Source organism: Amblyomma mixtum, chromosome 4 (assembly GCF_055824585.1).
Source record: "Amblyomma mixtum isolate Tamu chromosome 4, ASM5582458v1, whole genome shotgun sequence".
Lineage (NCBI taxonomy): Eukaryota > Metazoa > Arthropoda > Arachnida > Ixodida > Ixodidae > Amblyomma > Amblyomma mixtum.
In genome coordinates, this window is record NC_143015.1 from 7610435 (window position 1) to 7623896 (window position 13462).

Here is a 13462-nt window from a genome sequence, read left to right on the forward strand (position 1 = left end):
GCAAAGAAAATATTGACGCGAAATATGCTTTGAAGCACTGTTGTTTTTCAGCAGCATCACTGACTGGAGTTCCAGCTTCCAGAAAAGGTGGAAAGAATACTCCATCCTTCGTCTACTTTTTTTATGTACTTCCACAGTTCTTTTGGATTTTGGATAATTTTATTCTGAAATGGATCAAAGAACGCTTTCTTTGCCTCTTTCAGTGCCGATTTTACCACGTTTGTATAGTAGTCAACCTTATCGAAACAATTAGTAGATTGGCTTCTTCTTACTGCTCTGAAAGCTCTCTGCTTTCACTTTAACAACCTTTTCAATGACACATTATACCATGGATAGCTTCGTTTTCTTCTCGGAGTTAATAACCAGGATGGAACAAAACGATCATGGAGCTTGAAAACTTTTTCTTTAAAGAATGAACAGGGCTCTTCAACTCCCTTAATTGATGCGACTGTTTCAAACACAACCTAGTACCTGTCTAGTGCTGAACTAATTTCCGCTATGTTAGCTCTTTAGTAATTGTAGATACGACAACTTCTGAATACTCCTTCGCACGTTCTAAATTTAGCTCACATAAGAGAGCCTCATGGTCGCTAATGCCCGGTGCTACCAGTGTTTAATGAACTAGTTCAGATTCGTTGCTGAATAATAGATAATAGACATGCTCCGTTCTAGTAAGTTCAAGAGCAATCTGATTTAAGGAAAATAGCTGCATGAAATTCACCATAGCCTAATGGAGCTCTCCGGCTGCTGAAATGTTATCTTGCTGGTGCCAGTCGACGTTAGTCAGGCGGAACTCACCGCAAATAACTAAATAATAATTGGTAATTCATTTGGTCAAAGGAGTTTTATAAGAGGATCAACTGAACAGCCGGGTGGGAGGCAAAATAAACAAAAAGATAAAGTTTTACTGTTTTGGACCCTCAACTGACACCACACTGTTTCAACCGATTCACAGTTAGTTTTTATCTGGGATGACAGATATTTTTTTGTCTATCACTATGAGCACACCCTCTCCATGGCTATTACTCTCCTTCCAGTAGCATCTATACGATTTTGGCACCACTTCATTATCGTCGATATCGATGTCTAACCAGAATTTAGTTCTAATGACTACTGATTCCTTGGCGCTATGGACAAGGCTACAGAAAGCATCAGCCTTATTTTTGACGCTACGACATTTTATCACCGTGCACGAAAGGCTCTTGAGTGCAGCGGCGCGTGGTCATTCATACGGCACAACTTGGTTAGTGGTGTCATCGTAGATGTATTTGGTATCATTACTACGCCGCACGTCGTGCCGGAATTTCCCCTTATTACCGCTGCCTGATGTGCCTTTTGCCAATTACCAAACATGCCGTCTCTTTGGTCTTAGTGACTCTGAACAATGCTCGCATAATCCGCGATTAGAGTGTACTGCTGAAGAATTTGTTCAGGTCGGCAGCTGTATATTAACTGATTTCGAACACCACTGGCAGACTAGCCAAGCGGCCTACGTTGGCATGTGCCACATTCTTCTTCGCAGAATTCAAACATTGATTTTTTGTCACGAGTAGAACCCCTCTGAATTGCGACAATGTGCGCATGTGTTCAGATGATAATTAAGTTTCTTTGCTCTAGAATTTTTCCAGCGGCGGAAAGAAATTTAGAAGTAGAGCGTAGCGTCTGGCAGCCACAAAGCGCTCCTTTCTGCCTCTGGCAGCAACCATACGACATTTACGCAAATATTAGTGAGCAAAAAGATCAGTTCGTGTTTTTAACGCTGTTGTGCTGCAATAACTTACCGGTCGGAGGTGGTGGCTGCAATCCTGCCGAGATTTGTCAGTTGCAACTGCCGCCTGGTGACGCAGCTACACCATGGCATAACTAATTTTGCATGAGCACCACGGCGGATCTGTAGTGTTCCCTTGAGAATGCTGCGTACTGAAAGCTGTATAGGGAGCACTCCATAAATAGAGGCAGGCAGCTCGCTAAGCGCAACTCCTTACTGTGCGCACGGGCCTCGTTATTTTCCTGTCCTTTTTTTCGGCCGCCTGACGCAGAAATTCATGCCAGAGCTTTCATGCTTTCATTTTCTGATACAAACGACATAACTTCTAGCGGCTTCTCCGCCTTACTTGCCATACTCACGTATTCCCTTTGACAAGAGCCCTTTAGACCGTCTTGACGTTGCGACTTTGGCCGCGAGCACGTATAAGTCTGGCCAACAAAGTTCATTGGGAGGAACATCTCGCTTTTAAGTGTAGCGAAATCAGGATTGAGTTACACTGTGGCGACTCCGCCTGATTCCATGCATTATATTTTCGACCACGAGCTGCGATTCCTTTTACTGCGTTTTTATTTCATCCTTTTTCGTGCAACTCAGCTTTCACCTCCTAAGTGCTTCCGTACCAGCAAAGAAAACAGTGATGCATACTGAACAACAAAATCGGCAGTGGTACGCGTGTTGACAATGATCTTCATTTGCAGCCTTCGTAGATCTGGTACTTTGGCGAAGTGCCGCACAGCAGGTCGAAGACGAAGTGGCAGCACGCGTTCTCGTTCAGCGCGTTCTCGGGAACCCAGAGCTGGCATCCTGCTCCAGTGTAGGAACAGCGTAAGAATGCGACACTGCTTTAGCGTTAGCGGTATACTCTTTAATAATGGGGAGGACAACGTTCAAAACAGTCAACGTTCAAGTTCAAAACATTACTTTGGTTCGGGCTAGTTAGTACAGTTCCAGCCTTGACACAAAGAGCGCAGAAAACGAAAGCAGCGAAAAGAAAAACGAGAGACGTGTGTTTTCTCGCCTTCGTCTTTTTCTGCGGGCTCTGTTAGCAACAATGGATTACCAACTAATCCAAACACACACCTCATATGTTCTAAATTTCGAAAGACCGACGCAAATGACGGGGATGAAGAGCACTGGACACCCAGCTGGCGTCAACTATATCAACTTATCTATTAGGATACCTTATATAATATATTGTATTTATTAGAAGGCCTGAAGGCGGAGTAGATTTGTGATTACAGACTTTTTACTTATTAACGGCCACCCAAGCACAACCACACGGCTACAAAGGAAAGCTCTACAACTTACACATAAACCTCTTGGTTGAAGAAAAATTTATACTTGTGCAGGGTTCGAGTCCGGGACCACTGCTTCGCCGGAGCAGTCGCTGTTCCAACGGAGCTAACCTTCACGGCTGGCATATTGTAGGGCGAAAGCGAATTTGTCAGCGGCTCGAAGTAGGAATGGTGCGGGTTCAATGTTTTTAGGCGAGTCTGCCAGTTTGAAGTAGTTCTGTTATTTTCATTAGCATATGCTAGCCATCCCGGTCAGCTCAGCTGGTGTCGCGACTGCTCCAGTGAGGTGGTGGTTCGGATTTCGAAACGTGGACTAGGACGAATAGTTCTTCAACTACGAAGTTTCTTTGAAAACTGTATAGCTTCTCTTTCTAATTAGTAATTACTCCCTTATCGCTGCCGGTGTAACCGCTAGCGGCTCTCATAAAGTTGTTCCGCTGAAGGAACAGCACGTATTCAGTCGCTTCGCGGAGCGGTCACCGTAATAAATGCCGGTCATGTAAGCCCCCCGTCACTACATCCGGGCAACAGCATGCAGCCGACTCCTGCTCTTTGCCAGGGCTGACAAGACGTAACCGCCGTACTTTCTTGCATTAGGCGCCACGCTCCTAGTCAAGTGCATGTTGTTACGAGTAATGCCTGGCGATTGCGCCGCATTTGGAGCAGCAATATACGGCCGCCTCTGAACCTGCTCGTGACAGGGAGCAGAAGCGTGAGCAGGAACAAGGCCGAGCCGTGCGCGAAGCCGAGTGCGAACGTAATAGACTTCGTGGCCACTGCGAACACTGTCGTCAGCTGCTCGCTGAATTACTAGTGTACAATGACAAGCTGTACCGTTATAATTATTTTATATACAAACAACCTGACACTATAGCCCCTCGTTGGCATAAAGTGCACAGAACCACATCTGTCCCCCATCAAGCGCTGTAAAATAAAAAAGAGAAATAAATGGCAACGCACAACAAGTTTAAAGTGGAAATAGGAAAGAAATTCGAAAAATAATGAGTGCGAACAAAAGCCTTTAGGTCATCAAAGTAGCTATGAACTTCGAGGAGTTTTCTTTAGGGCAATTTTCTAATCGAAAAGAAGTTAATGATTCCACTGGGCTAATTCACATCTTTGGTTACTAAGAAAGGCAAAACATTATCCTACACTGCTTACAACAACCATAGAGGGGACCTTCCCCTGAGAGCTAGCTCGGCTTACGCCGTCTGATGTGTGGAAAAACTAAGATAAGGTGACCAGGTTTATAACCAAAGACATGTTCCGCAAAAATGCGTCCGCTCTTTTTTTCGATAACAATTCATGGCTGTAGTTGAGCCGACCGTCAGTAAAGAATTTTGACGTAGAGTATTGATGATCGTGGCGATTACGCTGCCGAATGCAAGGTAGCGCCTTCGATAACGGGCCAAGAAGAGGTATTCTGGCGCAGAGTAACTGCTCGAAAGCTATCCCTCTCCTGAGCGCAGGTATATTCAGTTGGAAACCAAAATTAAATTTGTAAGGGTTCTTCGGCTGTAGAGAATACACATTACCTCCGTCAATGTAGCCGCTCCGAAGAATGTGGCAATTGGGACATGCGAGGTAAGCAGCTGTCAGGTTGTAGTCCCCTTGGGCTCCTAAAGATGAAAGGAGAGTAGATGGGTTATAACTGCGTAAGAGAAAAACCTGGGAGGTTTAGCTTTACAACGTTCTTTCGATGAGACCGCAGCGGAGGCGCTCGTGTTCGGGGCCTGTGCGTCCCGCGCTCTGTGCTCTATGTCCTCTGCGGGTTCTGTGCTCTCAGCCTGAGCGCTGTGCGCGGGGTATTGTTGCGTCGTCCTCACTTTGTGCCACGTTGCAATATACTATCTTAAGCTCCGTGATCGAAACGAATGGGTGCTAGAGATAGTGCACACTTTAACTGAGCTTGGGGGAATGTCACCAAGACCCACCAAGACCCAAGACCCAACTTTTTGCTGCTTTTGCTAGTTGTGCCACTAACACACATAAAGGAATAGGCCACAAAATGATTCGTTTGGAGCATTTTACCTACGAATGTGTTACAACTGTCATTGGTCAGCATATCAAATTCGTTCCCAATATTATGCCGTTACGATGTGATAATAATAGCTTTTAATGCCAATGCATAGAAATAGCGAGGTAAAAACATTGTTTTGCATGATAACTTGCTAAGTCGGTGAAGTTTTTTATCGTATCTTTGTGCTTTACAACCCTTGGAGATAATTTATCGTGATCCTTAGAGAGAATTCTTGTATAACTGAGATAAGCCTTAGGCATAAACCGTCATCGGTAGGTTTCTAGAGAGCACACGGGATCTTCCAAATATCCGCAAAATATAGTCAGGTCTTTGGTTTGCCGCAGCAACCCTCTAACGTAAAGTTCTCTTATTCTGTCCATACCTGTCTCTGAGTGTTCCAGAGAACAACTGACACCCAGAGTGCGTGATCCGGAGCACGTGACTTGTTTTTTGTGTATGCAAACCACAGCTTTTCGCAGTTGCGTTGAGAAGGCAATCGTTGAGAAAGAAAGTGCGCGGAATGAGCATGGCCGAGGAAAGAACAAAACATGTGCGGACGAGACTGGATTTTCTTTGGAAGTACAGACATTCTATACCTCCATACCTGCAAAAGCACCTTGTATAGGAAAGAAAGCCGGTTTTTGAACTTCGACTAAGACATTATTTAGCTTGGTTTGGTTTGGTTTAAGGGGTTTAACGTCCCAAAGCGACTCAGGCTATGAGGGACGCCGTAGTGAAGGGCGCCGGAAATATCGACCACCTCGGGTTCTTTAACGTGCACTGGCATCGCACAGCAAACGGGCCTCTAGAATTTCTCCTCCAAAGGAATTCTAGCCATCGCAGCCGGGATGGAACCCACGTCTTTCGGGCCAGCAGCCGAGCACCATAACCACTGAGCCACCGCGGCGGCCATTATTTAGCAAGTAGGCAGGTATAAAATGCGTGTACTTCCAAAAGAAACTCAGTCGGCAGTCGCCATCCATCCTGTTCCCCTCTGGTGCGTGTTTGTTGCACGCAGTTCTTTCCTCTAAAATGCACGGACGACTCGCCCATCTGCGTGCTCGCTGGAGAAGGCGATAAAGGTGATCCCCCAAGTGGCAAAACGGAAACACATGGGAGTGCTTCACCATCCGGTTTATGAAGTGTACAAGAGCCTAAATATTAAGGCATTGTCACCTGATAATCACTGTCTTGGGCTGGCCCCTTTCGTAGTCGTTTTGTGGCCTTCTGTTGTATGGGCGTGAATGGCTGCTTCGATTCTTAGTTGTGTTTTTTACAACTGGATATTTACATGCGCAGGATTTCACAGGCGCATATGACAGGCTGTACTGTTCTCTTTTTTCGCTCTTTCCTTACGTTTGCGGCACGCTGATGGGATTGTATAGGTACTCGTAGTAAAAGAAGTTGTAGCCAGTGCAGTTCTCTGATCTTTCCCTTTGACCCCGTGTCTTTCTTTTTGTGCGCTGTGATAAATTCCAGCATGCGAAACAATTAGCCCAGTAACTCGCATTCAGTAAAATAGCTCTTTTACATCACTAATAAGTATACAGTTTTGTGCTACGTTAAGACACAGAAAAAAAGCAGGCGTTATGTTGGTGGACGATGTCCGGTTATTGGATGCCAGAATCCTGAAAGACCCATTTATTCACCTCGGAATTTTAAAACCTCTAGGTGCAAAGCTTGTAACAAACGACCGACGCGCAATGCAAATGAACTAAGCCCCAAATGTACTCACCTTTGATGTATTTTAGATTGACCGAGTTACTCACGGTGTAGCCGGGGCCCGACATAAAGGTCATTCTGGCCAGCCTGCGGCAATTGCAAGTGTGCGTTTTATTAGAATAGCACTATTTGCAAAGCGTTTCCTGTTATCATAAATTGTTCTCGTAAGAAGCAAATCGCTTCACGGATATAACCCAGTTTTCGGATCGCATTTGAAGAAGGTCTTCCGCTCGCATAAAATTTAGTGCTAGCAGAATTTGGAGGGTGGGGCCTTTATGAGAGTTCTTCCCGCTTTTTTATAGAACAAAGCGCTGGTGCTGAAACGCCTTTCACGGAAGCATATTTCTCAGTCCACATATATGGGAAAGTATCTGGTATTGCTTGCAGATGAGAAAAACTGCAAGTCAGTACAAAGGAAATAATTGTTCTTTGACCACGTCTTTGGCTAAGCGTGCAATAATTAAAGCGCACAGTATCTTTCACCGGCGTTTGCTGTTTGCACGGATAACGTTCGTCGTCATCTACCTCAGTGAAATCTTTTGGATAAGTTACTGTATCAGGGTTAATTGTCGGGCTAGCTGGTAATGTAGATTTAAGGCCACGTTTTGAAGCGAAAGCTCCACTACGGGACCTCGGGCTTCAATCGCGGACAGTGTAAATTTGACCTTCAGCTGAGTTAGAGGTCAAACCATGAAAAAGAGTAAAAGAATTGAACCAGTATCCATTACTGGTAGTCGAACCCGCGGCTGCGCGAACAGATCTCCTTTAAGGGCCGCTCAGCGAGACCGCTAGGCTATTTTTTTCTTCATTGCATCAAAATAGTGCCGAAAAGAAAAATCTAAGCTTGCTTACGCCTCAAAACACCAGGTCACCATACACCTGCATGGCCGCAGCTTCCAAAACATCAAAAATCTGGGAGGCACACACATGGATCCAAATAGAGGAGCCAGCTAGGCGGCTCTTGCAGGGCAGCATATACTCCCCGCACCAAACAGCATTGTTCGCGAAACAAAGATTGCGACGACCGTAATTATTCGGCGTGGCGGTGCATCATGCGGCTCTTCCAGAGACTAAATAGTCCCAGCAAGATAAGTAGATCATATGGCACAACACAGTTTACCTCCACACGAAAAAAACAAGTACTGTAGCTTGTGATGTCAATCTCCATCTTAATTGTTCGTTGTAATATCTTGCAGAGAAACACAGAATCAATGCAGAGAATAAAACAATGGTCAATTCTCTCTGATGTTCTGCACAGGCGGCAATTCCCTGCCCATGGCGCTAGCACATCCTTAGCATGAAGCCATGCCTTCACTGGCACCGTAGATGTGTGCAGTTTGAAGAATATTTTTGCAGCAGAAGAAATACACATTCGCCTAACACGTTTTAAAACACTGCTGTCAAGGAACTCCAGAAAAGGTTGCCAATACAAGGGTACAGGAAACAATAACTCTATAAGTGCCTTAGTCATCTGCCTTCTGGAGAGGCTATACAGGCAGTCTAAAGAAAAGCGCACAGTGAGGAAATTGAAGGCGTCAGCAACTCCCTTCAGGAATCCCGATAAAGGCCTTCACGAGTGTGTCCAATCGGTGCGAACAGGAAAGGCAAATGAGCACTGACGCGCCTAATAAACACAGCTACTAAAAAGGGTGGCTTGCCAATTTGACAGAGAAAAAATGCGAAACAAGCTGATGCACGAATAAGTTAACAAGGCCTATTGCGCCTATTGCAGCAAACTATAGAGACAGACATCGGTTATCGCGACGCATGAGTTCCCATTGAGAACGGTATGCGAAGCTAGCAGATATCCTATGCATCACCTGCACTTTTGCGCTCGAACAGTGGATATCCTGCAGCACATAGGCAAGTTTTGCAAATGCACAAAAAAAAATGTTGCAAACGCGAGCCCGAACGAACACTGACAGTTGCCTACGCATCAAAGCCTGGGCTTATCTCCTCATAGAGAGTGGTTACATAAGCTGGGACTGCGGGACCCTTCACTACCTAGGGGTTCCTCTTCACCAAATTCGCAGCAGTGGAGCCTACTGGGATTCACAGATAATCTCCACTAGGCTATCGCCGCAACAAACACGCCTCGTGTTAAACTGCACCACACTCTCGCGCTGGGCATTGGAGAGTACCACCTTCATCAACTCCCATCTGCTCCTTCCCTCGGAACTGCCTGCTCACCGTCGTGTTCTACGTTGCGCAACTCCGTGCTTTCACTCCGATTCGAAAGTAGTAAACATTCTCTGTAGTTTTTATGCGAAGCATATTGCTAGAGCTACCACTCACGCCGTCGCCGTGGGACCCCCCACGTGACACCGTGACGTCACACCACGTGACACCGTGACGTCACACCACGTGACATCGGATGAGAGAGCCGGCCTCCACCTCGCGCCGTCGCTGTGGAGACGGTGGGACCCCTAGCCGTCACGCCACGTGACACCGTGACGTCACACCACGTGACATCGGATGAGAGAGCCGGCCTCCACCTCGCGCCGTCGCCGTGGGACCCCTAGCCGTCACACCCGCGCATTCCCGCGCATTTCGAACGCGCGTTCACACTCGGTGGAGGTGAAACGCTCGCTCCACCGGGCAGGCAGACGCGGCTTCCGTGGCAATCCAGGCGCTCACCCAACGCGCGTCTCGGGGTTAGTCGGCGTTCCGCTGTAGCCATGCCGTTGTCTTCCCCCACGACGAAGGCTTCCAGTGGTTGTATTAAAATGACCAAGTATTCAACCAAGGAAAGCCATGTATTACCAAGCCTAGCCACTAATATGCTTCGCATTCCCCAGGCTTAGCCAAGCTGAGCCTCAGCAATTTTTTTTTAACATAACAATGCAGCGGAAGACTGCCAAGAACAGGTGCAGCAGAAAGAGCAGAAAGTATGAAACACAGCGCTTTCGCCGTGTGCGGTAGCGCTGTTATCTTAATAACATAATCTTAACTTTAAAGTTAAAGTATCCGGGCCTATGCGCTCACATACCTATTCGGCAACGTAAATTCTTATGAACTGATATTCTTGCCTCGGATGTCTAATCCTTACTATCCTATTTACTCAACCCTTGCCTCGTGTTATCGCTGAAGCTTGCACATCTGAGCTGGACTAGCTCGACTGGACTAGTTCACGGATCCTGACGAAGCAACCGCCCAACCGCTCAAAAATGCCCGGATCTATGTGATGACATCCCAAGCACCCAAGCACGCTTCATAACCTGAGACACACCCTGGAAGCTCTCTCGTCCGCAGAGGCAGCGCTCACATCGGATGCCTACTTCTTGCTACTTGCTCAGGTTAGTTTTCTGCCTTCATCAATACACTGTAACCTTTATAAAGTGCTGGTCCTGCTGCTGCTTCAGAAAGTATTGCGTTCTGGAAATTTTCACTAGTGTCTTTGCTCTGCCTTCGTAGGAACACTATCGCAACAAAAAGAGCCAAAAACACTGCCAAAGAGAGTCGTGCCGAAAGCCGTGAGCATCGCCCCGAATTCACTGAGGTAGAATGAAGAAGAAATTTTGTAAATGAGGGATTTAAAACACTCAAAAAGTAGCTTAGCAGTGGTCTGGCCGAAAATCAAGAACAAAAAAATGACTATATTCGCAATAGGTGCACTGAAAATGAAAAGCCAATAAATGCACTTCAGGACCGGTTAAATCACCCCTTGTATTTGTTTTGCTTTTATGTTTTTGCCTTCTAGTGTGGTTATTTAGTGTTTTTTTTTCGTGAATAAACTTAGTTGGAAGTTGGTGCCAGTCCTGTCGTGTGTGTGTTGTCTCCATCTTTTAGCGCCAGTACGCTTTTTGCGTAAACTGTGTCTTCAGGGCAAACTTGTCCAGTGCCGGCAGCACTCACGATGATGCAACTTGAAGATTAATGGAGTGGCTTAAACCTAGCAAGAAGATCTGCAGTGTGTTGCCAGGAAGTGGCTACTTCGTGGGAGAACCTATATCTTTTGTTCACTCCGAGCCCTGTCATTTCCCAGCTCGCAGCACGACCACAAGCAGCATCACGGTGCAGCTTAGAGGGCTCAAGCCGCAGGACCTGTTCTTGAAAAGGCCAAGAAAGAGCGTGTGGCAGCTGCTTCACAGCACATGCCATCTCCCTTGGCCCAAGCTGAAGGCAACACAGATGCCATTGCTCATCCGCTGTTTCCAAATAAGCAGTTATGGATACGTTTAAAAGAACATTTTTCTATGGCCATTCCTAGGAAGCGCCAGTTTCAGTGGACGTTTGCCTGGAGAGGAAATTACCGTATTTTTGCACTTAAGGTGGAGGGTACTACGGCAGACGAAATCAACTCTGTTATTGCTCAATATGATTTCATTAAACATGTTTCTTAACGAAATTTGATCTTTCCATTTCCATGGCTTTGCACCTCAATTATCCGGAGTTCGTTTGCCCCAAAAAGATCCAACTTCGTTCCGTCAACGAACACATATTGGCTGTTCGTGTTAATGCTTATTCCCTTCTCGAGAAAAGTGGCCAATTCTTGTTATTTCTTGAACAGTTTGCATTCAGGATTAATGTTATAATGATAACCGAAACATGGGTCCCTGCACCTGATTTGGATGGCTATAAGCCTTGTTTCTCCACACCGAACTGGCAACGATGTGGTGGTGTAGCAGTTTGTGTTTCTTACAGAATTCTTTATAAAGATAGGCCGCAATTTACCATGCTAAGACCAAATTTTTAGGTGATTTCTTTGCGTAGCAGTAATATCCTTTTTTGTGTTATTTATCGTTGCCTTCCACTAATAGTAGTTGCTTTTTAGATTTTATCGACCCAGTTCTTGATTTTGCCTTTATTGGTACTTTTAGGCGCGCTTTAGGTGGCGATTTTAATCTTAATCTACTTCCTGAGAGTGTTAGGTCGAAAGAAATAGGTCGACACAGTCTGATTTTCGAAATGAAATTGTGACCCCTATTTTCATAACTCTGACTTCTACAATTTCTTATCTCTTCATCACTACAGACAGTAGAGCCGTGGTTGCAGCTGGCACTATAAGCTGCGGCATTAGTGACCAGTGTCTGCCACATTCATCGCCTATTCATTCTCTACTCCCCAAGTGAAACCACGTCTTTCTGAACTCATGTATCAAAGCGTGTGAGTGAATTCAGCACTCATTTCGTAATAAGATCCACAAGAGCAAGTTGACTGCATCTCTCAATAATGCAGTCAACTTTATGGCTATATATTGGAAATTTTACAATTTCTGCTTTACAGAAAAAAGTGAAGCTTAAAATTCGTCCGCGGAAACAACAGTTGTTGAGTAACGCGTCTACGTGTCGACTGGAGAGAAATTGGCAAATTATCCACGACGCGCTCTAAATATGCCCTAATCGCACCAATATGCTTGAGCTAGTGGTTGATGGTGAACCGCTTTCCAAATATGTGTTATCTGGCCGCTTTAACCACCACTTTGTCGCCAGACCAAACAAAGAAGCGCCCCTAAGTCATGTTTCGTGCTGCCTAGAACACAATTCCCCTAGGATTATATTTCTGAAACCCATTGACGAAACGGAAGTGTGCCACACGTTTCGGGGCCCATAGACTAGTGAAATGCTTTACATTGACAGTATATAGATTAGACCTGTGAAGCATGCCGTGTATATTATATGCCCATTTCTAGCGCATATTTTCATCCTCGCGCTTGCATCCGCCAGTTTCTCAGATGGCATGAAACGTGGAAAAGTTTCTGTCACACAGAAAGGTGGAAACAGGAAGGACGTAGAAAACTGCCGACACATATCTGTGATTCATATCTTAACTAAATGGCCTCGAGAAGATTATACTAACCCGATTCAACACCTTCTATGCGAAGCACAATATTTTACCAGGTTTTCAGCATGGTCTCCGAAAGAGGAGTCCGCCTAATCAGCCCTACTATTGCAAAAAGAAATCAAAACTAAAACATCCAACTAAATCAAACTAAAACAATCTAAAACTAAAATAATCAAACACAAACTAAAACTCACCCTGAGAATGCTTAGAGGTTTCAGTATTCAATTCAATTCAATATTATTCAATTTGTCACCCAATTCTTGATAAATTCGGTCATTATGGTGTCCATGGGCTAACTCATACTCTTCTGCAGTCGTGCCTAACCGGCCGATCCTCATCGTTTGACAATATATGGCAGCCGTTCCTTTCGATAAGATGTCAGCCGGTGTCTGGGAGGTCAGCATTGTTGGATCGTTCCTTTTGAATGGCTATGCACAAAATGTTGCGTGCATCGATGATAATGCCGTACTAGTACTGTATGCGGATGACTCAGGTTTGTTCTTTAGCTCAATCAATGAAGTTGATTTGCTTGAAATGTCTAAAAGTGCATTGTCAAAAGTATTGAAACGGCCCCAAGTAAACAGCCCAAAATAATTTAAAGGAAAGGGAATTTTATTTGCACCAAACAACAAACGTGTGCCTCCTAGCCACGAGTTAAAATTAGGACGTCATCAAATAAGTAGCCTCAAAGAGGATGAAATACTAGTTGTCACATCCTCAAATTAAATGACATGAAATAATCACGTCGAATAGATAGCCAAAAAGCTCCTCTGCTGTACGCACCCTATTTCTGACCCAGCAGCTTTTTCCGATCCCTGTTAGGCTGCAAGTTTATCACTCTTTAATCGCTCACACCATGACTACCCTATTGAA

The 13462-nt window shown here is 45.3% G+C and overlaps 1 protein-coding gene across 1 annotated transcript in view; it reads right to left on the reverse strand.

The window, feature by feature from the left end:
- Nucleotides 1–2456: 2456 nt before the first annotated feature.
- The window catches only part of LOC149345597 (uncharacterized), a 30482-nt gene continuing 19476 nt past the window's right edge, over nt 2457–13462 (reverse strand). The window contains exons 3-5 of the mRNA XM_089541160.1: nt 6819–6892; nt 4599–4682; nt 2457–2575 (exon numbers count right to left, since the gene is read on the reverse strand). Coding sequence (XP_089397286.1) covers nt 2457–2575; nt 4599–4682; nt 6819–6892 — 277 coding nt within the window. The remainder of the gene's footprint in view (nt 2576–4598; nt 4683–6818; nt 6893–13462) is intronic.